The sequence below is a fragment of the Lissotriton vulgaris genome, chromosome 2_1 (genome assembly GCF_964263255.1).
Source record: "Lissotriton vulgaris chromosome 2_1, aLisVul1.2, whole genome shotgun sequence".
Taxonomy (NCBI): domain Eukaryota; kingdom Metazoa; phylum Chordata; class Amphibia; order Caudata; family Salamandridae; genus Lissotriton; species Lissotriton vulgaris.
Window position 1 is genome coordinate 1,945,736,566 of NC_141687.1, and position 26,459 is coordinate 1,945,763,024.

A 26,459-nucleotide genomic window follows, 5' to 3' on the forward strand; every position below is an offset into this window, starting at 1 on the left:
CCTCCTTACACCAGGTCCTTATGGACATTGAGAGTGACTAAGACCCTGATGCAGCTGTGCTCTGTTCCTTTATGGAAGAGGGGGGCGGTACTTTGCGGACCTACCGGACGTACAGCTCACCATATTCACAGATTTCCGCCTGCCTGATGGAAATCTGTATGCTTACAGGGGAGCCGTGCCTTGGCAGCTCCATTGAAGGCCGCATAGATTGCTGACCAGCTTCCATGTTTCATGCGGTGTCTCAGTAAGGGGAGGTTTGTTTGCTTTAAACAAAAACTAATGACCCTGACCCCTAAGGAGTTTTCTCAGTGGGTGCAGGAGTCCCAATCTATTTTTCTCATGAGGACCACCAGGCTTTTTCTTGCAGCCGAATACAAAGAAAAGTATATTAAAACATCCACCTTAAAGATGACAGATGGTTTGAGGTATTTACAGCAAAGGCCTGAAGTTAGATTCTACAAGAGTGGACTGACCATTTGGAGCACAGGATACTCTGCCATGTTTATGGTGGAGTATCCTGTCCGCCAAACTCTAAACGAGGCCAGCTGTCTCTAGTCATGGACGTTTCACCTTTAAATCATTGTTTACAGGTGTGTTAGTCTAATCAGTTCAATGAATGAAAGACAAGACTACAACACCCACAGTATACATGGCTGCCTAACGAAACACCTTAACTGCAAACAGTATCCATAATGCGATGGAGGGAAGGGGGTCACCCAAGGACTCGGAGTGTTCTCTATACAGCAAGAGGACTTTCCGTCATGGGATTTCACAGCCTCAATCAGGTTAAGTGATGGTCCTAGGTTTCAGGTGAAATTTGTCAATTTAGCCATTTACGCTGGACCAAACCAAAGCTGGGATAGTCAAATGTGTCAACTACACTTTTCTTATGTACCAACGTTTTGCAGAAACCTCTATTTGGTCCCAGAACAAAGCCTACATTTCCACTGAATGGATTGTTTAATGTGTTCTTTCTTTTGTCTTGCAAGAGTTAACAATGCATCCAACATATTTCTCAGGAACATTTCACGCCCTCAGAGAGATAGTGGCATTGAAGAGTATTGGAGCTCGTTTGAGCCCCGACTTGGCGCGTCAGCCAGCGGCCAACTCCTTCAAATACCCACCCAGGTCATTAAGACATTAAATAAAGTGACAAAGATCTCTCTGTGCACCTCTGCCTGACCCTTTCTCACAGGTCAGGCCTAGGAGCATAAGCATTTAAAGATCGATCTCATCTTTGCATAATTCCCTCTGTGTGTAGGAGTTGAAGATCTTCTAGTGGAGTGGTGGAAGACTGAAAATGGATTCATATCAACATTTCCATAAGAAAGCGTATAATAGGGATAATTTTTACTTTAATTTTGAAGGCACATTAGCTATACAAATGATGTAACATTTGGTGACCTGGTGTTTCTTTTAATTTCTTTCATTATAATTTCAAAAGTTATTTTACCACAGTTTAAATATTATTTTACCACAGTTTATATTTTAATAGTTAAAGATGAATTTATTTCACCACAGAATATACTCTGTGTGTAGTTAAAATAAAATGTGTTCCTCATTCCATGAAGATCATGGGTTTAATCAGATTTATATACATAAAAAAACTGAAGAAAAAAAAGATGTTATATATATAAAAATCAAACATAGGTATATTTATGCAATGTATAATTTATGTGTATCTGGCTTTGTAACTTTGGTTATGTACATATGCATGTGTGCATTAATATGAGTTTATCCCTTTTGTAAGGATGTAACTGCTTACAGGTGTATGTACATATGTATTTATGATTATAAATTTAATGTGTATATACATATATAAAACTTTGCTAGAAAAACAAACATTTGAAGGTGAGCAGATTCAGAGTGTCGTTGGTGTTGTAGGGTGTTCTATATAGGAGCTGATCTCCACCTAAACTTGGGAACTACCCAGAGTTCTCTGCTTCTTTTTTGCATTATTTCTGTGGTACTCTAATCCTGAAAGGGTATTGTTTTCACTTGTTCTAGATGCCCCCTTGTGTCTGGACAAAGCTAAACCTCTTTGAAGAGCTATAATGATAGCGAAATACATGTCAAGGGTTACTTGTAATCATTCCAGGTTGGCTTGGATGGTATTTTATCATTCCAAAGCTGTAACACTATGCCTGTAGAGGTAAAAGGTTTTCGTTCTTTCTAGCTTGACGTGGCTGTCACTGTGCTAATTATGTATACTACAATAAATGTGTGCTTATGCTCTACATGTATATGTAAGTCAGAGTGTATAGATAACATATGTATAAGCATCTGTATAAGAGTCTACGCATCTTTGCATGAAAATACATATATATCAGAATAGGTAAATATGATTATAGGGTAAGTTTGTGTACCTATGCATATTTCTATAACTATATAGTTAAATATTAAGAAATAAAATAATCTAAATTCTAACATGACAAAATATATATGTCCGGTTATGTAGATTGGAGTTGTCTATTTACATATGGGTATGTAAATAAGTTTATGCTTCAGTTTTTAAGGAGAATATATATATATATATATATATATATATAAAAATGTAGCTATTGAGTAAAAAAATTATAATAAATTAATACATTCTATCTATATTTAAGCACAAAGTAAGTGTGTGTATCTGATCATATTACTACATGCATACGGCTATGTAAAAAGGTTCATGCGTTGTACAGATATATCACTAACTATCGTGTGCATGTATCTGTATATATTGAGATATACATGCATGTCTATATTTAGAATCATGAGAATCCACCTATTCCTTTCATTCCACTCCCTTCAAAACACTAGATTAAATGCTTGAGATGTTAGAGTTCAAACGTAACTCAACTAATGCTACTAGGAAAAGGAAGCACATTTTACCAACCTATTACTATCTAACCTTGGGCTACCTAGCATCCTGCTACTCACCACAAAGCACTTCAATACCTCTTGGGGGGTAGTAAGCGCTTTATAAATACAATTTGAAGGATCACGGATTTAACTCCCTATACTAATAGTATTTATTTTATAGCTACTGAACATGATTTTTGAGAAAAAAGACCGAGTAAAATAAGTTTAGTGCGGTGGATGATTTTCGCCATGTTTAAATGCTCATAACTTCCATAAAACGGCTGTAAGTGTTGAATTTGTCAAAAGTTGGCAGGTTTTGTCATGATTTTCCAAGGTTGACTGTTGGAAATCATTTCTGTGCATTGCAGTTCTGCGCGCTGCCACACAGCGTCGCTCGGGAGTTAGGACACAGATATGAATGATAGGGAAGCAGAACTATCACTTGAAGAGATAACAAAGGAGGCACACGTTCATCGCTTACTAACCAATCCAAGTTTTGAACAAAGTATTGGTAAATTCACTGAAATATATTTACAATCCGGTCTACCTCAGCACAACCTTCAACTGCAAACCTTAAATATAGGTGTCCCATTGTTTTATTAAATCAACTGTGTCGCATAATGCTGTATTACAGAGAGGGGTGACCTGTCCCACTTTTGAATTAAACTATTCCTCTACTGAAATTTACAAAGATAAGTTAAAGGTGTGTGCGTTTTTTAGGAGAGGTGCTTGTGACAAACAGAGATACAGAAGTGCTGGTACTAAGGGCTTCATTTGTAAAATTAGTCCTGGTGCCCCAAACCTGCTTGGAATCCTGCGGTCGGTGCTATTAAATGTCAGCCATGACGAACACCAAGGTCCTGAATCCACTTCGGATCTCTTTAATTCACTACCAGACACTCCCTTCCCTTTTATCTCACTCTTGCAGGTTTCTGCTTTCTCCCTTGGTGGCATATTGTGTCTTTCTTTTCCTCCATCTTTCTGCGGTTTTCCCCCTCTTGCTCTTTATTAAGGCCTGATGAGAAAGAATAAGTACTGGTCCTCGAAAAGTAGTGCTGGTGGCCCCTCACCACTGGCTCAAATTAAGCACTGCTGGTATGCTCAATCCATAGTACTTATTTGCTCTTGAGAAGTGTGGACTCTCTCCCATTAAGTCAATTGCTACAGAGGGCTGGTACACTCCCTTTCAAATTAAAGAGCAGTCGCTCAGTACAATACTTGCGCATTTAAAGTACTGCCTGTCTGACTAACTATTCAGAAAGGGGGGGGGGGGGGGGGGAAACTGACACATCAAAGGTTGGAGTCGAACCCAACGCCCGACGCGTCAGAGCACTCGCCATATAAGGGACTGTTCTGTACATGTCAGAGACCCAGAAGTGGCGTAAAGTAAATTGATGGGGGCCACCCGCAGAATGGGAAGAGGAGCCCCAAGTCTCCAATATCTCACAGATATTAATTAGCCTTGGGAAGAATGACCTCCCCCGCCACACCCCGAAGGGGGTTTAAGGGGCCTGTTTTACGCCCCCGAGACCCAGTTGTGGGTGCAGTGTGGTGGAGAGTGATTAGTGTACGTCTGAGAGATAAAGCAGCCTCAGCTGCGTCACATCTGCAGGTAAGACTACAACCTTTTCATGGGACCAAACATGTACCCTGGAAATAAGGCTTCACTTGTACTTTCAAGTTTCAAGTGATGTCTGACTTCCCCCAGTCCACTCGAAAAACCTCCAAGTTACTCCCACTCACTCTTGAACAAACTGGTAACCCTGCTGACTCACATATGCTTATTTTATTTACAATGTTTATACTTAGTTCTTACTCTTAACACACCCGGAAGTAGTGAAAAGCAGCAGGCACATGGAGAATACTGTAGTCAAACTACACAAGAAGGTGAAGGCAGAGTTCCCTGCTGTACAGCCAAGACCCGAAGCTCCTGATTTGCTGGCAGGGAACACCTGTCCGAACTTTTGGGGCTGATAGGGGTTGACGTGCAGTGTGTAAGGGCAGTCTCCGTGGGGCCTAGAGAGTCAGTGGAACCTCCCTGCCCACTCTCCAGTGTCCTCATGAATGGGTGGCAAAAATATCATCACCATTGGCGTGTCAGTGGGTGGCAAAAATTATAGCCCACCTTCATCTTTAATTGCTCTTTGTTAAGTTTTGATTTTTAGGTACATATGTGAAACACCTTCTTATTGTTCTCAGTGTAACATTATGGAAATCTAGAATGCTATGCAGGCCGAATCTACTATGCAAGGCCGCTTTATTCCTCATTCTGAATACAGGAGCTCTCTTATGTACTGCAGGAAGGGTCTGGAAGCCATTTTACAAGGCAAACAACTACAGGCCCTAAAGTCAGAGGACTGTTGACCAATATTAAGAGCAAACTGACAAAGGCCTTTTCAGCTATATATGTTCATTTACATCCAAAAAGTACAACATTTGTGCATGGCAGGAATTCAGGGAAGAAATTGTGGAAGGTGTAAATACATTTACTACAGCATATTGCTCAACCAGGACTGCAGAATAAAGCATGATTAGCCAGGTACATTCCTGAACATACACAAAACATGTGCATTAGGCAGTGCTTAATTTGAGCCAGTGGTTTCTGGTGCTCGGCACAGGCACTTAATTGTCATCACCACACTTATGACACTCTGCCACATGGTGACGCTGCTCAATCTAATGAAGAGATGAGCAGAACAACAGTTGTTTATAAATACAAATACATTAAAAAAATACTAATATCCGCTTTCCCAGATATTCTTTTAGCGTTTGGGACCTGGAATAATCTGAACTGTCCCACTTGCAAGAGAGAGATGATTAGTGGTTGTTTTGAAACTGTCATTGACCGTGATGACGAAGTACTGGGTGGTGGTAGCTGCAGTGGCCTCCGGGTCAGGGCCCTGACATTTAGTGCTTAATTTGTAAAATGATGATTAGGTGGCATTCATGAACTCATTTCTGAACCTTTCCAAAACCTGGAAATGACCGGAGATTTACTCCATGAAAGGTTTGGAGTAACCCCCTTCCAGGAATGGAAGGGGAATTATAGAGAAATGAGGACGCCCAAACTTGGAGCAGATGTAGAGGATAGCGTTTTTCCACAGAGAAAAATATTTTCTCTGTGGAGGAAAAAAAAGAACAAAAACGTGCCTGTGTACATGGAGATCTTGTCCTCTGTCTGGCCAAGATTTCATGCATACTATTGGGAATGCTAGTGAAATACAAAATGTAGTAAACCTGCACCTATTTGTAGGAGTTGCATGCCCAGATGTACTACTTTCTGTGTGAGCTGCTCCCGTTATATTTTCTTATTACTATGCAGTGACCATATGATGGCAATACAATACGAGAAAAGGAAGAGTGTGGGCAAATAATACCACAAAATAAGAGTGTTAATATGTGAAAAGAAAAGAGCGGGATATTGAGGGGATTAATTACATATACAATGTATTCAGCACAGAGACAATTATCATTGGGAATCAAGCATAATATTCCAATAAATGAAAAACAGCAATCATGCTAAGCAATAATTACACCTACAGTACCCTAAATACACATCGATGTACTACTTTAAATACATGAATTAACACAAAATACAAGTAGTAATATATATAAGGGATAAGGTACTCCCTGCATACATTATAAGAATATTGCAAGTCACCAAGAATTTCTACAGCCATATGAAGGAACGAGGCCGAAGGCTGGCTGAGTTCCTTTAAAAGGTTATGGAACTCAGATGTGACTTGTAATATCCTTATCATGTGTGCCAGGGGGTTCTTAATGCCATATTATACATGGTCACACCTTTCCCGCAAACCACTTAAACCTTGGTGTGTAGCTCTTTCATATGAAAGAACAGGCATGTTTGCAAACATGAAGAATACAAAGAATACTGCTGGTGCATAATTAAACACATCAAAATACGGTTAGTTATTTGCTGCAAACAGTAATTAGCAGCAGTTCAATACAAGTCAGTTTGAAAAAAAAAGGTGCACTAGCTCAGAATATGTAGAAGCATGCAGAACGATTCTAGCTCTTCTCCAACTGTCTAATGAGTGCATAAAATAAAAATGTTATCTTTGTCACTGTAAGCTAAAAAAAAAGAGCAGAAGACAGATAGCAATGTTCCTTTTCATTGTTTTAAATAGCTGCTTCAGTTATACTCAGTAACTTCACCTGCCTTTCACCTCGGTTGCTGGCAGCAGGCATTGTGAGTCAGAACTAGACTGTAATAACTTATAATAATCGAGTTCTGACATTTATAATAGGAGTCGGAGTCCCTCACAAGACGCCAGTTATAAAGAAATTAGAAACTGCCGTTTATACAGGAATTACAGAATCCCATGTAGTATAGAAGGTTGCATGACGTTATAATGCATGCGTTTACCCCGCATGCCGTTACAAGACACATTTTTACCCTGACTTGCTGTTGGGGGTGTGCTGGATATTGGAATAGTATGATTTACTATTCCAATTCCAGTGTGCTCAACAGTAGGGAAGGTGTTGAAGTTAAATCCAACACCTTATACCCCCTGCAACAAGTCATTTGCGTTGTAACAGCATGCGGGTGAAAAGCATGCATTATAACAAATGCGTTGTAACGGCTGTTTCCCATTACAGAAGCTTTACACACCATAAAAAATTGTTCTCTTGTCTCTCTCAAACAATTGTCACTAAACGTGCCTCAATAGTAAGTCCATTTCAAAGTCCACCTAAGAGGTAGTCAATCTGACCAGAAGAATATAGGAGAAACTCCCTTGATTTCTTTCCTCCTCATCTCAATACATTGGCATACCGTAATTAATTTTTGGGAAGACTCGCCACAGAAAAAGTCAAGGCTTTTCAGCCGTGACAATTTATCAATCAAGAGTATTTGAAAAGTGCGTTACTCACCCGCTAGGGTCTCAAGGCGCTGGAGAGCGGTGGGGGGCTGCTACTGCTCGAAAAGCCAGGTCTTGAGTTGCTTCCTGAAGGAGAGATGGTCCTGGGTGAGTCGTAGGTGGGTGGGGAGGGTGTTCCAGGTCTTGGCCGCCAGGTAGGTGAAGGATCTTCCTCTGTTGGTGGTTCTGCGGATCCGTGGGACGGTGGCGAGGGCGAGGCTGGCGGAGCGGAGCTGGCGGGTTGGCGTGTAGAACGTGAGGCGGTTGTTGAGGTATTCGGGCCCAAGTTGTGGAGAGCCTTGTGTGCGTGGGAGGAGCCAGTGCAGGTCCCTCAGGTGGGCGGAGATGTGGCTGTGTCAGGTGATGTCCAAGTCGAGTCGCGCTGAGGCTTTCTGGATGCGCTGGAGTCTTTTCTGTAGTTTGGCGGTGGTCTCAGCATAGCGGGCGTTCCCGTAGTCCAGACGGCTGGTGACGAGGGCCTGGATGACGTTTTCCTGGTTCCAGTGGGGATCCAGCGGAAGATCTTACGGAGCATGCCGAGAGTGTTGAAGCAGGAGGAGGTAACGGCATTAACTTGCTTGGCCATCATGAGGGAGGAGTCCAGGATGAAGCCCAGGTTGCGTGCGTGGTCCGTGGGCTTCGGTGGGGGGCCCAGAGCAGGGGGCAACCAGGAGTCATCCCAGGCGTATATGGATGGGCCGAGGATGAGGACTTCCGTCTTGTCTGAGTTCAGTTTCAGGCAGCTGAGCTTCATTCAGTCTGCGATGCCTTTCATTCCGTCCTGGAAGCTGGGTCTGGTGGAGGTGGGGTCGTTGGTGAGGGAGAGGATCAGTTGGGTATCGTCGGCATAGGAGATGATGTTGAGGTTGTGCTTGCGTGCGATGGCTGCGAGGGGGCTCATGTAGACGTTGAAGAGGGTGGGGCTGAGCAAGGAGCCTTGAGGTACGCTGCAGATGATCTTGGTGGCTTCTGCGAGGAAGGGCGGGAAACGGACTCTTTGGGTTCTGTCGGAGAGGAAGGAGGTGATCCATTCCAGGGCCTTTCATTGAATCCCAGCGTGGTGGAGGCGGGTTGTCAGGGTGTGGTGGCAGACCGTGTCGAACGCAGCCGAAAGGTTGAGCAGGATGAGGGCGGCGGTTTCTCCGTTGTCCAGCAGGGTCCGGATGTCGTCGGTGGCCGCGATGAGGGCGGTCTCGTTGCTGTGGTTCGCTCGGAATCTGGTCTGCGATGGGTCCAGGGAGCCGTTCGTCTCCAGGAAGGCTGTCAGGTGTTTGTTGACGATTTTCTCAATGACTTTTGCAAGGAAGGGGAGGAGCGAGATGGGGCAGAAGTTCTTGAGGTCTGAGGGGTCTGCGGTGGGTTTCTTCAGGAGAGCACTGATCTCTGCGTGCTTCCAGCTCACCGGGAAGGTGGCGTATATGAAGGAGATGTTGATGATGTCCCAAAGTTTGGGTGCGATGATGGAGTCAACTTTGTTGAAGATGGGGTGTGGGCAGGGATCGGCTGGGGAGCCAGAGTGGATGGTGTTCATTGTGTAGGTGGTATCTTCCGTGCTGACCTGAGTCCAGGCGCACATGGTGGTGGTGGGGGGTGTAGGTTCGGTGGTGGGGTACGTGTTCTGAGCGCCAAAGCTGTCATGTATGTCGACGATCTTACGGTGAAAAAGGTGGCCAGAGAGTTGCAGAGGTCTTGAGAAGGCATGATGTCGTCGTTGCTGGCGTTGGGGTTGGAGAGCTCTTTCACGACGTTGAAGAGTTCCTTGCTGTTGTGGGTGTTGTTGTCCAGTCGTTCTCTGAAGGATGACCTTTTGGTGGTGCGGATCAGCTGGTGGTGTTTGCGGGTGGCGTTCTCGAGGGCTGTCATGTTGTCCGTTGACTGGTTGTGGCGCTTGGCTTTCTCGAGGTCACGGCAGGATTTCTTGGAGTCTTTGAGATCGTTGGTGAACTATGCAGCTTTCTTGCTGTTGAGGTTGCTGGGAGGGTATTTTAGTGGAGCAAGGGTGTCGGCGCAGTCGGTGATCCACTGTGTGAGGTTGCGGGCTCCTTCTTTGGGGTCTGTGGTGTTGGTGGGAGGGTTTAGGCGCGAGGAGGTGGTGAGTTGGTCGGTGGTGATCTTGCTCCAGCATCTTCGGGGGGTTTGTTGAGGGTGGTGGTGGGTCGTCGTTTTCCTGAAGTTGAAGTGTACGCAGCTGTGGTCGGTCCAGTGGAGCTCGCGGTGTGGCTGAAGGAGATGTGGTTGCTGGAGGAGAAGACAGGGTCGAGCCTGTGGCCGGCATAATGGGTGGGGGTGTTGACCAGTTGCTTGAATCAGAGGTTGGCGAGGTTGTCTAGTAGGGCGGTGGTGTTGTTGTCCTGGTTGTTCTCCAGGTGGAAATTGAGGAGGATGTAGTCGGGGAGGCGAGGGCGAGTGGGCTGATGAAGTCTGCGATGGGCTCGCTGACGTGTGAGTGTGGTCCCGGGGGTCTGTAGATGAGGGTTCCTCTGAGGGTGGTCTTGGGGTCGGTCTGAATCTGGAAGTGCAGGTGCCCTGCGGTGGCGAGGGTGTTGTCGGTGTTGGTCGTGATGCAGATAGTGTTTCTGTGGGCGATGGCGATGGCTCCTCCGGTCTGGTTGACGCGGTCCCTCCGGATGATCTTGTAGCCGTCCGGGATCGCAATGGGGATGTCGGGGCTGAGGAGGCGTTCATCCAGGTTTCCGTGAAGGAGGCGACGTCTGGTGCCGTTTTATCCAGGAGGTCCCATAGTTCGACGGCATGCCTGTGGATGGAGCGGGTGTTGAGCAGGATGCACTTGAGGTGGTTGTTGTTGGCGGCTGTTTTGGCTGGCGCAGTGCAGGACCGAGTGCAGGTGTAGTAGCAGGCGTGGCAGGTGAAGGCTCCGTGGGTGCATTTCGGGGTGGCTTGGTAGCAGGCTGGATGTCGGCCGGTGTTGAGTGCGTGGAGGGTGGTGGCGTCGTAGCTCAGTCGGGTTGGCTGGCTCTGGCAGGGTCCAGGGGTTCTGGCGCTGGGCGCGGTCCAGGCGCGGACGGGTGTAGACAGGCTTGCCTTTGGCGCGCAATCGGAGCGCCCGCTGCGCGTGGCCGCTGCGCGTACACGCGGTCCCCGCGAGGGCAAGCCTGGAGAGCAGGGGCCCTAAGGAGAGGCAGCAGCAAGAGGGCCAAGCAGGCAGCGGCAGCAGAATCCGGGCACACGGGGGCCGTGCGGTAGTAGAGTCAAGGGTCACTCTACCTCCTCCTCACTTTTGTCCTGGCCTCCTCAGGACAAAAGTGAAAGACAAAAAAAAACACATGTGCTGTTCTCACGCCGGTACTCGTGAAACCGTCAAGTAGTGAACCATCACTATTTCTTATTTCAACCAATGCTCTGCATACAATAGGATGCAATGCAGGATCTTGAAACGGATATCCCGCTAAAGTAAACCAAGCTCTGATTAATCCGGAACAGAGGCCCTTCGAGGTGGCTATAAATTGTCACTGTTGACTTACTCTGTGAAGGAGACTTCAAAAAATGAAGATGTGCCAATGTATTGGGACAATGAGGAGGAAAGACATCAAGGTAGTTTCGCCTATATTCTTTTCAGATTGACTACCTCTTTGGTGGCCTTTGAAATGAACTTACTATTGAGGCACGCTTCCTGTCAACTGTTTGAGAGAGACAAGGGAGCAATTTTTATTGTTGTGTAAGGCTTATATATATATATATATTTATCAGTGTTGTATTTTGTTTTTTTTAATTTATGTAAAATTTTACATTTATGTGTATTTAGGGACTGCAGGCTACACTAGATGTCATTATTGGTTGGCATGATAGTATGCTTGATTAAATCAGGTCCCCAATGTTAATTGTCTCATTGTGATTAATACAGTTTGTACGTAATGAATCCCCGCCACTTACCACTCTTCTATGATGACAACACATCATGAATAATACAAACGAGATTTCAACCTAACAGATCCTACCTTAAAAGTATGTTACAACAACCTCACTTGGTAAAACAACATTACCATTTCTGATTTTTTTTTTTTAAAGGAAAATACCAAAAGGACGCTGTTTTTTTTCTCACAGTGCATCCATACGGGACCCGTGAAAAAACGAACGCGATAAAACTGAATCTTGTCAACATTTGATTGGATGTCCACGCCACAAGGCGAGTTGTGGTTTTTACAGTCGATGGGCATTTGAGTGCAGAAGCGGCCCCGGCACCCAGGTGCCCTCTTGCAAACCACTCCCTGTCCGGGCTCATGGAAAAGAGGCCGTCAAACGGCGCCCAGTGCCATGACACTGCCCAGAGGACCAGCGATACGAATCGAAATATGAATCCTGAACGAGGAGTCGAGCTGGGTCGGGTCCAGGCAGGAATTCCTGAGTCTATCTCTCTACTGAAATTATGAAAAGAGGGATCGTTTTCCCATCAAATTGTGTGTGAAATGCAACGCTGGCCAGAGGAGTCTTGTTCTTGGGGACACTTCTGTACCTTAACCATCTTTAAAAACTGGACCTATTTGTACAGGGGCCCTTTATAGCATATATTTAAAGGATGAGTAGGGGCTGTGTTTGGACAATAATAGAGGAAGGGTTTTCTTCCCCTGAGGGCTTGAGATAAATCTCTCATCACCTGGTGCTTAGAAAGCAGGTGCACACCTGGCTGCCGAGGGGATTTCAGGCCCTTTTTTCTCGGCCCTTCATGTGGCGCAGCGCAGGTGCCCGGGGCGCCCAGTGCAGGCTTATGTCTCTCAAATGTCTGCGTCACCCACGCGTTGCACCAAGGAGGGGACATCCCGTCATTGCGATTAGAGGTAAATGACCCTCCTGGCGCTTGGGCGTTCCATACTGGTCAGCGCCCTTTGAACCGTGACGGCCTAAAGTCTATTAAAATGCTGTTTAGAGGTTACTGCTTGGGACCTGTTCCTTAATCCACGTGATAACAGATTAGCCCTAGAATTTGAAAGCTGGCGGAGGTGGGCACTTAAAATCACAGTCCCTACCTCAGTTGGGGAGTCTCTTCTTAAACCATGTATGTGGCTCTGCTCCTGCGCAACTGGCCTAGGGACGGTGACCTACTACAGGCGTTTGCTTTAAAGTAGAAAATGGCATCAGGGCAAGCTGCAGAGGATGCCGGGACTGACTTTTTTACCCAGAAGATAAAGCACCCTGTAAAGAGGCTCTCTCTTTCTGCCGGCAATAAAACTCTGACTTTCAGAGGTTTTTGAACCTCATTCTCCTACCCTTGTTAAAATGAGATTTTTTTCAGATTTTGGGCCCCATTGTTTGGACCAATGTGGGCCTTGACGTTTCTCTTCTCTTAATTCCACTAGACACACAACAGCTCAGCAGGCGAAAGGAGAGGCTGGACTTCACCCAAATAGGGTCACCTGGCAGCCACGGCTCAGCCTTTCATGCAATAGAAAATTAACAGAGCGCGGGCCTACTCTAACTGGGTGGTAAATTTTTAATAAAAATCACATCTATGATACACGTTGTAGAGCACTGTGACATAAGCAAAACAATTGTATTTTATTTTGGGAAGAGGGAAGGTTCAGACCTATAAAAGAAGCGTTACAGTTCTCTGTAGCAAATAAATAATCTGTGTGATGCCAGGCCAGTATCGAAGCAAACCAGAATCTAAAACGGCTATTATTACTTGGAACCCGCATTCCAAACACCTGACCTGCGCTTATATTGTATTTGCTATTTAGCACACAGTCATTTCCACTATTTCTGACCACCTAGTGGACATGTCCGACTGCTTCACGAATATTGTTATATTATATTCTCTTGCGGGTCTGCATTTACTGTTGAGGTCCCTTCTATTGCCGCAAACATTGCCTGAAAAGAGCACAAATACATTTGTTCCCACGTACCTTACAAACGACATCTATAGCGTATTTTTACAACTTCCAAACGGCCCCAATCTGCCAATGTGGCTCACTTTTTTCTGATTTGCTAACGGGGGCGTCATTTTTTTGGGTGCCCGGGCATATTTTTTGTCCCAGTCCGACCCTATTCTCTCTAATCAGAGGAAAGATGTTTCTGAAGTTGCAGACTTTGACTCAAGTGAGAGCTGGGTTGTCTGAAGGCCTTCCCACCTGTCCTGTGAAACCCTTCAAAGGAAGACGCCAGACAGGGTGCAAGGATAGGTGCTCATGCGCATGCAACAGGCAGATTCAGGAGGAAAATAAAAACTGCAACAGTGACAAATTCGATCAGTATGTGGCAATTTACCATTCATTTCACAGCCCACAAGCTCGAAGCGTAGAGTGCAGGCATGGCGACACACCACAGGGTAGATGCGTATGAACTGCCCGATCAGCGGAGGGTCAAACATGTTGGCCTTCATGCTGTTGTTGTCCATGTTTCCGGTGAAGACCTGCAGAGGGAACAAGGACATGCATTGCAAGTTATGGTTAAGTTTGCACATAAAGTTGTATTTATCTAATTCACAAGACGCTGGGCCCCATTTGCTATGTTGGTGCTATGGTCATAGAGTCTGTGATCCAACGAGTGCCCACCAAATCTGTAAGAGCTTTTCTCTAAACTATTGGTTCCAGTTCAAAGCCTACGGCTTTACTGCTGCATTCAGTTCAGCACAGCAACAAGTTCAATGCCAGAGTATTGTGAGTTTCCCACCATTTCACCACCAGTACCAGACTTACTGTCTTAATGTTGGAGCTCCACCAGCTCTTGAGTTACCGTCTTGATGAGAGAGCACCACCACTCGCCTACCAGAACTTCAGGTAGTGTCTTAATGTGAGTGCACCACCACTGCACCCCAATACTCATAGTTGTAATGCAAGTGTGTCTTAATTACACCTCAACACCCATTCCACTTTGTAAAGTAAAAGTGCCATCATTACCTCCTCATCTACTTCCTCTTCCCAGCCCTTACAAAGTGAGCTGTGTGCAGCTAGCAGACAGGCACATGTTGCCTACCTAAAATAAAAACAAAAAAACTGCTTGGGTCCTCACTAGAAGAGGCTCGCCCACCATCCTCCTTCAGGTAAATAGCCAGATGCCACCAACAGCAACTTCTGTTTTTTGTCGGTCTCTAGACATACTCCCTGTCATTGCTCCATAAGGGTGGGGGGGGGGGGTCTTCTGTTATCATTTTACTTTTTATTTGGAACCGGTGCTTGGCAATGGTCCAGAGGTCCTAGGAAATGAAGGTTCAGTAAGACCTTGCATGGGAGATCGGTCAAACCTGGTTCATCTCATCTTTTAAGGGAAGGCTGGCCCTTTTGTTTGTGATGCAGAGTCAGTCTAAGAAGCCTGTATTCTGGGTCTTGAAGAGAGGAAGGATTGTGATAAATCAGGTTTGCTTCTCCTTCCTTAAACAGTGTGTGGCGTAAGTTCCTGATTACCACTGACAAGGTTCTCATCTCTTCCATCAGCTTCTTGCCACTCAAGTTGGGCTTCAATGGAAGTGGAGCTTAGTGGAGACTCTCTACTCTTTACTCATTTTGGATGAGAGAGAGGAGCATGTGATGTGTATCTTTTAATTGATCCCAGCACTTGTAATGATAAAAAAGGGCTCAGTGGGTCATTACTTATTAATGCGACAGAGCAACATATTGGACTGGGGGACCAATCCAGGACTTCTGTGCGCTTTTAAACAAACACGCAAATGGTATTTGATTACACCATCTGCTTTCACGGTTAAGCTAATAGTTAATACCGCCGTACTTAATAAAGGTCCGCAGACCGCTAATCAACAAATGCAGCCTGGATAACTAGGGCACTGGACTCACTGACTCCTCTGAAACCTTCTAATAGCACCCACAGTAATGCAACAGCTAATTGTTTTATGGAGTAACTTCTTAGTATGAAAAAGGTGAGCAAAAGGCTAGAGCGTCTGTGGTGGAGAAGCTACAAGTTAGATGACAAAATAATATATCTTGATGCATTGAAAAACAATCACAAATAAATTAAAAGAACACGCCCCAGTTTTTTACCCCTACGATATCTGGGGGCTCACCTCAGGAGATCTTTAACATAGTCAAGCCCCTCACTTTCCTTGAGCGAGTGTCAGTCACCACTGAATACTGCAACCTAGCAGCACGATATTTCTCAGAGAAGATAGATACTATCTGTGCTTCTTTTACTGAACCGGTTAGGAACTATACATTTACTCCACCCGAGCAATCATGGCTCTTCCTCTCAGAGGGTTTTTCCAGCCTTAAGACCCTAAGTGTGTCCGAGACTGGCAGTCCTCTTTCCATAGTGAAAGCTGTATCCCCCTTTAACCCCGTCTCCTCGACCGTGCTGGAGCCTGGGGGAGGAAGTCATTGCTCCCCTACTCTGAAAACTACTGAACTTATCTTTTTCTACTGGCCGGGTTCCTTTATATTGGAAATATGCGATGAGCTAAAGAAGCCTTCCTTGGACCCCTTTCTAACTGAGAATCTGAGACTATCTTATTACTCCCACATTTCGCCACGGTTTCTGAAAAATATTTCAATCAGCAGCTGACTCAGTTTATCGAAGGAAACAATGTTCTCCATGAAACCCAATCGTGGTTTAGGCCAATGTTCAGTACGGAATCTGCTCTACTTCTGGCTTCCGAATCCCTTAGACTTACCACAGATGAAGGCAAGACAGCAGCACTGATTATGCTGGACTTAAGTATCCCATGGTCTGCTACTTGAATGACTCTGGAAACTAGGTATTGGGGGTTGTACACTTAGCTGGATAGTGGATTTCCTCCAGTATCGCACCTTCCATGCTTTCCAGCAGTCACTCACCTCGGATATTTCCCCCCTGCAGCAAGAGGTGTCTCCGGGTTTGGCTCGAAGTCCGACCTTGTTTAATGTATGCATGTGCTCCCTGGCGGAGGTAGTTGAGTGTCACGGTTTAAAGATAGTGTCATATGCTGATGACACACTGCTGATTATTACCTTGACTGAGGATGACGTTGAAGCTGCTTCCAACTTCAAAGCATGTCTGCTCGACCTGGCAAAATGGATGGAATCCAGCTGCCCTAGACTTAACACAGGCAAGACAAAGTCCTTGTTGTAGGCAAGCAACCATCTATTTGGACCACTAAATGGTGGCCATCTGAATTAGGTTCGATGCCTGTTTCCTTATCGAAGATAAAAAAAAACTCTGGATTTGGTTTGACTCCTAGCTGACCCTTGATCATTAGATTTCTAAGCTTACCTGTACTTGATATCTTGAAGATGCATCACAAAATCTTAGAGCTCCTGCCGGACTCAGCAAGAAACATGGTCGTCCAGACGCTTGTAGTATTGTGTTTGGATAATTGTAATATATTCTACCTTTGTGTCTCCAAGGGATGAACAAGAATGCTGTAGAGGGTTCAGAACGCCACAGCAATGATGCTTCTGTATATCCCAAGAAGGTCCTCTATTGGTTCTGCCCTTGCTAAACTTCACTGGCTTCCTATTCAGATAAGAGTAGCTTTTAAAGCGCTATGCTTCTGCCACAGAATATTAAATCGAAAAGATCCCAGTTATCTTTTTCCCTTGGTTAAACCTTACCTGATTCTCTGGGACGGCCAGGCTATAGATACCCACAACTCAGAGTGTTCGTCTGGGTGGTGACTCGGTCAGCTTCCTGGCCACTAAGAAGTAGAACCTCCCCCCCCTGTGGGCCTTAGAATGCAACTCTCTGAAGTCTTATTTTGCAAAAAACGAAAGACCAGTTTTTCAGGCAATCTATGGCAAGTTAATGGTTTTGGCTGGCTCGCTGATGCTTTAAGGAGAAGACTAGCACAGGGATACTCCGAATTGGAGTAACCAGGTGATTTACAAGCTTCTAACATAACACACGGTGTTCACATGTTTTAGATGGGAATGTTGCCTACATTGTACACAGGCAAGTTACCCTGTCCCGAGTGCCTGACTGCAAGTGAATCTGGATGCTGACTTTTATTTTGGCCCTGGCACCATCCTAATCTAGCATGTGTGCAGAGGCCTGACCGAGAAATGCAAAGTCCAGGGTCTGTCCTGTGACCTGGAGCGGTGCATGAAAATGCCCTTATTGTGAATTGTAGAATACTGTCCCTGTTTAGGGTATACATCATAAAGTGATGGAGGCAGCAGACCAGGTTTTGTGATTTATATTTTGAAGACATTGGGTCATGTGTACTATTTACCAGTTGCAATGTGCAACCTATATTTTTTAGACTGATGAGTCTGGGGACAAGAGAAAGATTGAAACACACATCAATAAAACCACTGCACTCACTTGAAGCTGGTACAAAAAAACCACCCTAAGACTTTGAATTGAGTTGCCTTTTGAAAACTGATAAGGCTGAGCAACGTGTGCCTAGCCCCTGCCTATAACCTAGTATAGAGGTGATAATAGCAGTATCCACAGCCTCATAGCAAAGAATGACGATTATCCGGTAGGGGAAGAGACTGTAATACCTCATAATTAGCACAACCCTGACTAGTGGAATATATTTGAGTAGTATTAGAATACAATCATTTTCTTGTCTTAAAAGAGCCACTGGCCTGGATTTGATATAATTGGGTCTGTTGTTGGCCTGTTCAGTTCTGAGCTCAAGTCCCCCTCACACTACTTCCAAGAGAAGCCTGTGACTACTTGCTTTTACTACCCTCAGAGTTCAGTGCGGGAAGGGTTGTACAAGTTTGCAGAGCCATAATTAAATAGACCCAAGGACAGCAGTGGCAAACTACCTCAACCACCATGGCGAGGACCAAAGACCCCTGTCTGACTTGTAGCCTCCCCAACGGAGTCTGACAACATGAGTCAGGACTCCATGTTTGTACTGACATTATTTCAATGAGTGGCAAGTTGTTGTTTTAGCACCACTGCCTTGTTTTTTCTTCCTTTCGTGATACTTTGTATTAGTATGGAACAATCTGACAAGTGTATAGAAAGGACCTCCAGTTTTGCTACAGAGAGCTCCCTTTCTGCCTCCGAGTGTAAAGCCCTTACAAAGAAACTCATGCACAACCCTCCTCCTTATTCACCTGGCAATTCAGGGACTCTTTTTTTCTTGTTTCTTCCTCCTCCTCCTGGCCCTCACCTGAATAAGGCTCTGAGATAAAGAATGAGTCAGGCATCTAGACCAAGGGGAATTAGGTCAAGCACGAAGCTCTTCCATGAGTATTGCCTTACCTTTTGAGACAATCTTGGCCTTCCTGACCCTCAGCCCAGTCCAGTGGGGTTTATTTCACCAACATTTGGTTTGTATACTTCCAATGCATTCAATTGTAAAAAGACGCCAAACCTCATAAATAACATGATTTGGACAGAGTGGCCTTTCCTAAAAAAATGTTCTATCGTTTTCCTCTTGAACAGGCTGAAAATTAGTAGACTTGCTTCTGGATGCTGCACTTAACCATACTTACGCTGGTCTCCACCTCTAACACTGCAAATATTTCTCAATCACTAATCAAGGGCTTTCATCTCTGTTGCAAAAAGGGTGGTGAGTGTTCAGAACATCCAGCTAAGATGGAAAGTCTGTTTTTGTAACCAGAATTGATTTTGCTGGTCTTTATTCCAGAGCAGTGTTAGCATGTGCCAGAATACTGGCTCTTCGCCTTCCAGTCATAGGCTCATAACCACCAGAGAAGTTCAAAAGGCTGCCATCATTCCTTTTCAAGGTCCCAGGTTCTTTTGTCAAGCTCTGGATTACTTACTTCACAGAGTTTCTCAGGAAGTGAGTTCCATTTATCCACATTTCTCAAAGATACCACTTGCACCCGCGTTTTCTCTAAATCTAAAAAGCTCAAGGCCTAATTTGTTGTGAGTCTCCCAAAAGGGAGACTCAGGTTCATTAAGGCTACGCATGCCTCTGGTCATGAGACCGGTACCAGGATCGGTCTCATGCCACTCAACATAAAAAACATGTTGCAGCCTCTTTATTTCTGGTTTCCAGTACGTACTCCATGTGAGGTTATCGTAAGTAAACACACATTCAGAAAAAATGTTATCTTGTCATGTATGTAGAAGCATAGCTTGACGCACACATACAGCTATGCCTCTGACTCGCCTCTCCATTCTACTCTCTAGATCAAGATGTGTCTTGACAAGTATATGTATTTGTTTATCCTGATTACCTACTGATTGTGTCATTCAAGCATGAATGTCCAGTTGGGATGCATTGATGGGTGACCTTCACGAGAGGCATTTTTAGAAGATGGATGGTGTCCTTTTCTATTAATTGCAAATATGTTGTCTGCTTAGAAGCATAATGCATAACCATTCAAGCAGATGCTGCATTTAGCTCCTAGACTGCCTCTGGACCTCCACAGAATTGTTTTTAAAATTCCAGAGGAGCAATGCCCACAGTTTGAAGACCTTATTGACATGTCTCTTGAAAGGTTTTTCCTAGGGCCGACTATTTTATCAAGTTTCCTGACCCCATGTGCGACCTCCATTTGGACCAACATTTTCTACAGGCTCCTCCCTTGAGCCTTTGCAATCTTGTTCTCTTAAGTTACTTTCCTTTAGAGTTTTGTTCCAATGGTTCATTACCTCTGCTATTAGATTACATGAACAGGTTTATCTTGGTTACCGGGCTCCTTAAGTCTAGGTCTCTCCAGAACCCTTCATTTTTCAACATGGTCCAGTAGCTGTGCTCAAGCCCCATTCCAGTTTTCGCTGCTCTCCGGAAATTGTATTTCATGTTTTCTTCCTCAATCTTTCTTATGCTACTGCAGGTCAACTTCATTGCCTAGATATACATCATGCAGTTATTTAGAGCACACAGCATCCAATAGGCCGCGCTAATCTTTTTTTACCAACTTCTGATCTTGCATTTCATTTCAGTTCCTGACTAAGGTCAGTTATTTTTATGGTCTAAGACCTGTCTGATCATCCATTGCCAATTGGGTAGTTGTGTTGCTCCACTAGAAATATGGCTGCTTCATGGGCAGAGGTGATGGGTTCATCATTACAGGACATCTGGGCCAATGCTGAGAGGTCCTGTCTTTTCACTTTTGTTTTTGACAACCGACCGCAGGTGAATTCAGTTGGGAAGGGACATCTTGGTTCTAATGTGTTGTCCTCCATTCTTTCAGATAATGTGCAGTATAGTATTTTGTATTTACTTAAGAAAATCATTTCACATGTGCACTGACTGAGCTTTCTTGTTCTGGTGGCTTGTTAGCACTTAAGTATTTTTGTTTATTTCGTTACTATGCAAAGGCTGGGGTAGGAAGTGGATGAGGAGATAATACTTTGATTAGATACCGGTTATCCCATTACTCCAATTCCTTCTTTCTCATTTAAGCCCTCACAATGAGCGGCCTTGTGGCTTATTTCTTAAGAGGCAGGGGTATACATCCTATAGTTTATGTTATTGGGTTATACTGCCTAGAAGACAAAGGAGGGGGCATTCTCTTGTAGTAAGGATCCAGGGTATTTTGTTTTTGTTTTCTGTAGGTAGCAAGATGCCTTTTTGCAAGGTGCCCACACCTACTTTGTCAGAATGGGACAAGGAAATAGCAACTGAACTAATAGGATTACCGGCATGTAAGCAAACAATTCCACCAAGAACTCAATCCTGTAACAAGAGTGATCATTACTCAGCACTTACATAAGGTTGTAAAATTAGAGCGCTATTACTCTAGCACATAACGACATAACTCAAGCAGTGTTGTAATGGTAGTGCACCATCACTCAACTGCAGTACACAATGTTGTAATGAGATTGCCTAGTCATCCTCATCTAAAACTTTGGGTCTTATTTGCAAAAAACTGACGCATCTGTGCAGATGTGTCAGTTTCCCTGCGCCTGCGTGCAAAATCTTGTGCCACCATGGATGTGCCATATTTACAATACGGCGCACCATGGCACAAGGCTTTACAGATGCATCAGAAATGTTGATGCATCTTTCAGCGCAAAAGTCACATGCTGCTGTAGCCGTGTCGCAAGCACGAAGCAACTTCAGCAATGCATGGGGAGTCCTATTGCTAATACACGGTCACTCCTTACGACTGCTTCAAGCTGGTGTAGGTGTTTGACACAGTGCAGTGTTGTTCTACAACTGGTGCAGTGAAATTTTGTAGATTTTACTGCATCACTTCTACGAGGCTTAATCCCCTTGGGAATGCCCACCCTGAATGTATTATACCGGACGCAGGGCTTTACAAAGTGATTTATCTCCCTAGATGTGTCACGTTGTAAATGGGCCATAACGTGAAGCATCGTTTGCGCCGCTGCTGCGTCACAAAAAGTGACGCAACAGCGGTGCGAAAGTGTCACAAGGGGCTTGAAAATCTGCCCCTTTATTTCAGTTGTTAAAACCATAAAAGTACATAAAAACTTCACAACGTAAAATTAATCCATTAATAATTAAAATGTAAGAGATACAAGCATATCAATTCCAAAAGTTAAAATGCATAATACTGTATGATAGAAAACATAGTGCAAGTCAAGTCGCTAATCATTATTTAATCCTATAGTCTTTGATCATTTTAGATTGTTTGTAACAGAGTAAACAATAGTGGTCCTGGTGTCATCCTTACATATTTGCACAGCATTACTTCTATCAGTAATCCCAAATAGTCCACATAAAGGGATGATCCAGTAGGCGCATTGTAGGAGAGTAGGGTCTGCAATCCTATGATCACCCAGATTTTTTGCTTTTGTTTCACTGGTTTACGACTTTCTCTGGCTGTGGGCCTGCTAATCAGACCCACAGCCTGGCTGTTCTCTTTCTAAATTACGATATGTACCCTAGGTGCATTTACCAATTGGTACTGGGCCACCTTATCAGACCCCGTAACGCAGGGCATAGGTGTACCCAGGGCCGCCAGGGGCTGAAGCATGTATTATGCCACCCCTGGCTGGCCGCCTAAATTTGACACAACTGGCTGCATGACAGCTGGGGCGAAGTCGTGTAATCACACTTTGTTTTAGGTATAGTAGCTCTATATCTAACCATACAATGGACACCCGAGTTCCTATCAGTCACTCCTATGGCAGGCCTTAACAATCCTGAAGGCAGAGTGCGTGGGCTCGTGTGAGCTAGGTTCAGGCCCGAGCCGAGCCCGGTTGCAGCTTGCGGAATCAAGACCCAATAGTTGTTCCATGATAACGCGTACCATATCGGTAACTCCGGTGTCGCGTTATCAAGGCATGTCGAGTAAGGTGTCATACGAATCGGGGTGCTGCCCTCTCACCAACTCTGGCGATGAGGTTAGCATCCCACCCTTCTAGAGGGACACGACATGTACGTAACTGTGAACCCCGGTTAAAGTTAACTGAAGCCTCAGCTCCACAAAATGGATGCTGCCACCACAGACACGAGTCTGACCTCCTGCTGCTGGGAGTCCTTCCAGCGAGGAGCGCTTGGACAAAGGGTTTCCTGTCGAGGGCGCTGTTCGCACCGTCCCAGACAGGGTTTGTGTATTCTGGGTAGGTAGGGCTTTGGCGAGAAGGTGACTGCGGAGTGGCACCCCGGTGCTCACTACGCATCTGCCGGTTAGAACCAGTTCCAGGGGCGACAGCCCTGGCCTGGGGAAAGTCCGGCAGGGGAGAGGGGCGTAACTACCCCCCTTCCTGGTCCCACCCTTAGGGCAGGACCTAGTCATGTACCCACCCCTTTCTTTAGGATAAAGACCGGAGCGGGGACCCTTCCAAATTAGATCATCTTTGAATCAAGAACTACTTTCTACGAAAGGACACTCAAGACTCTTCTCAAGATTTCTCCCTTGTGGCTAAGGAGTAGTCACCCTGCATCAGCGGGCACCATCTAAGAACTCTGCGGTTTGCTGCAAGTCCTTCCTCAAGGATCCGACGGCCCAGCTCGACGAGAACCGGCTTCCCTGGCACCTCTGACCTCTACCCACGTCATCAGCTCAGCTGTGATCTGTGGGTGCGACGAGACCTCGAGGGACCGGCCATCATCAGAACCTGCACGCTCTTAAAAACCAGCACGACCATCGAGGTAACTCTCTGGTGAGTGCTCTGGGGTCCGAGAAGCCCCGAACCTGAGCCGCTCTAGCACCGAAGTGCAGTCTCCCAGCATCTCCACGATCTGCGTGGGGCCCTTCTGCTCGCTGCTCAGCACGTTGTCTGGTCACTCGCCGCTGGCTTGTGCCCTTCTGTGACGACATCCGAGAATCATCACTGCTGGTCTGGTTGCTCCAGACTGGCCCTTGCTTCCATCTTTGCGAGAAGCACCCCGGACCCTCCTGGTCCACTCAAGACGCCATCTTAGGCCCACCACGTGGCCCTAAGATCTGCCAAGGCTTGTTGCCCATCCTGGGCTCAGCGACGCCGACAGCATCATCCTTCGTGGGACAGCTCGCACCTCCACCGTGGCCGCCGACAACGCCTCCTGGTCCGTGAGACTGCAGAGCCTAGCGTCGCCCACTCACCTAGTCGAGGTGACGGCCAACCGGTGCCTTCCTGGTACCCTCTGACTACTGGCTAGTAGTACGAACTTGGTCCCCTCTGCTTTCAGGTTTCATCAATCTCCGATCCAGGCTTGGATCTCTACGAACTGTTCAGCACTGGTCGCCGGCCAGCAACTCCTTTTCCTTCCGGCTCCTGGCTCGTCAGCGAAGACCCCGACGCCTGTAAGACTTGTGCAGCCGCAGCCCTCGTGGCTAGGTAACTCGGCATTTCGGTGCCTGCATAGCCTCCTTACTCTAGGGTCCTGAGTCCCTCGCTTCCGACTTGCCTTATCGGGTCCGCCCGAGACCTTAACCTTTCCGTGTCCTCGGACACTTGTTTTTAATTGTGCACTTGAAGTATTTACTAAAGAGATTTGGTTTGTGCTAAGTACCCTGTCCTCATAAAGAGTACAGGGCTGTTGTGATTCTTAATAAATATCCTGTTTATTTTCATAACACTTGTGTGGTGTCCTTTCACTTGGTGTTCAAGGGGTACATGTGTGGTAAACAGCTGGCTTAACACGCCCTCTCGAGTCTTTAGCCTTAGACTGCTCGTATCCACGCTACTAGGATAGCTGGTCTATAGGTTGACTTACAACCAAACACCATAAGGGTCGTTGGAATGATACATAGCGGTCGCTAGAATAGCGAACGTTGCATATCGGGCCAACTTCTCACATTGGTGAGCAGCGGTTGGGATTTGAGCTTGCTGTTGTTTTACCACACGTATCCTAAGAATATCTTGTTGAAAGATCGCACAAGTACTGTTAGTACATATAACTAAAGCTTAGAATACTCCGAGTTCTACTGAACCAGCTGTTGTAGCTCCTCAAGGCTTAGCACACCTTGGCTACAACTCTTAGCAAGGGTACAGTAGGTAAACACGTAGTGTAGGTAGGTGCATCACTTACACCACACTAGAAACAGTATGTCGGACAAAGGAGGAAACTCTGGGTCTCCCCTTGTGTCAGTTGACCCTCCACAGGTCATCCCTTCAGGATATACTGTGCTGAGCTTCAAGGAGTTAAGACGACTGTGTCACTCCAGGAAGATTCAGCAGGGGTCTAACCCCACAACGTCCTTTCTGATTGGTCTCTTGGAGACTTATGATGCCAGAAGAGCTGAGAAACTTCGTAGCTCTTCTAATCCAGAAGGAGACATGCCTCCCCTCGAGGGAACCCGGGACGATCCTGACCTCATCCACCTCGCAACTGAGAACGAAGATGTGGAGGAGGATGAGGATGAGGATCTCTCTGGGGATGAGGCAGATAAGGGACAGGTAGAAGTCGTCAGACTAAGCAGGTCCAACTTAAGCAAACATGATAGCGGTACTGGGGGACCCCTGGGGCCACTATCAGGTCAGCTTAACATTGGGAATGGACGAGCCAGATCTCTGTCAAGAGGCTCTGGCAGATCCCTTCAAACCAATGGCTCTCACAACTCGTCTCAGAGAGGGATGACGTCCCCTCAGAGGAGAGTGTACGAAGCTAAGGAAAGGGCAGCCAATCTAAGGATTGAAAGGGAAGAACTTGCCCTGGCCAAAGAGAGGCTTGCCTTTGCTAGAGAGCAACAGTTAAGTGGGGCAGTCCCCACTGGTGGCAGCAATGTACCTAGTAATAGGGAAAAGAGTTTCGATACGAAACACCTTGGTAAGATAGTGCCCCCCTTTAAACAAGGGGACGACATCCACAAATGGATTACTGCTTTGGAGAGGGCCTGCACTGTGCAGGGTGTTCCCCAGAGTCAGTGGGCAGCTATCTTGTGGCTCTCCTTTGAAGGAAAAGGAAGAGACAAGCTCCTCACCACAAGGGTGGAGGATGCTAACAATTACCAAATCTTGAAAAATACACTCGTTGAAGGGTTCGGCCTAACCACTGAGCAGTACAGGGTGCTGTTCAGGGATACCCAGAAAACGCAGTCTCAAGATTGGTCTGATTTTGTCGATTGTGCCACTAAGGCTTTTGAGGGCTGGTTGCTGGGCAGTAAGGTTACTGATTATCAAGGATTGTATAATTTGATGATGAGAGAACAAATTTTAAACAATTGTCAGAACCAGTTGTTGCATCAGCATCTTGTCGACTCGGATCTGACCTCTCCCCAAGAATTGGGAAAGAAGGCAGACAGATGGGTTCGTACAAGAGCTAAACAGAACCAGGGCCAGAATCAAGGTGGTCAGAAGAAAGCAGACCAGAAGGGTAACGATTCTAAAGGGGAACAAAGTGACCAGAAGTCTTCGACAGGTCCCCAACAACCCAAAGAGGGTGGGGGTCAGGCTCCCCAAAAGAAGAAAGAAGGCCAATCCAAAAGATGGTGCCAGTACTGTAAAAGTAAATCTCACTGGTTTAGTGAGTGCACCAAGAAAGGAGGAGGGCAGACTCCTGCCACTGCAGGCCCTAAGGCACCT

The 26,459-nt window shown here is 45.7% G+C and overlaps 1 protein-coding gene across 2 annotated transcripts in view; it reads right to left on the reverse strand.

Annotated features, from left to right (window-relative positions):
• Positions 1 to 26,459, reverse strand: part of LOC147733530 (lactadherin-like) — a 268,497-nt gene that overhangs the window by 71,042 nt on the left and 170,996 nt on the right. For both annotated transcript variants that reach the window (XM_086958129.1, XM_086958130.1), the window contains exon 7: positions 13,944 to 14,088. In XM_086958129.1, coding sequence (XP_086814255.1) covers positions 13,944 to 14,088 — 145 coding nt within the window. The remainder of the gene's footprint in view (positions 1 to 13,943; positions 14,089 to 26,459) is intronic.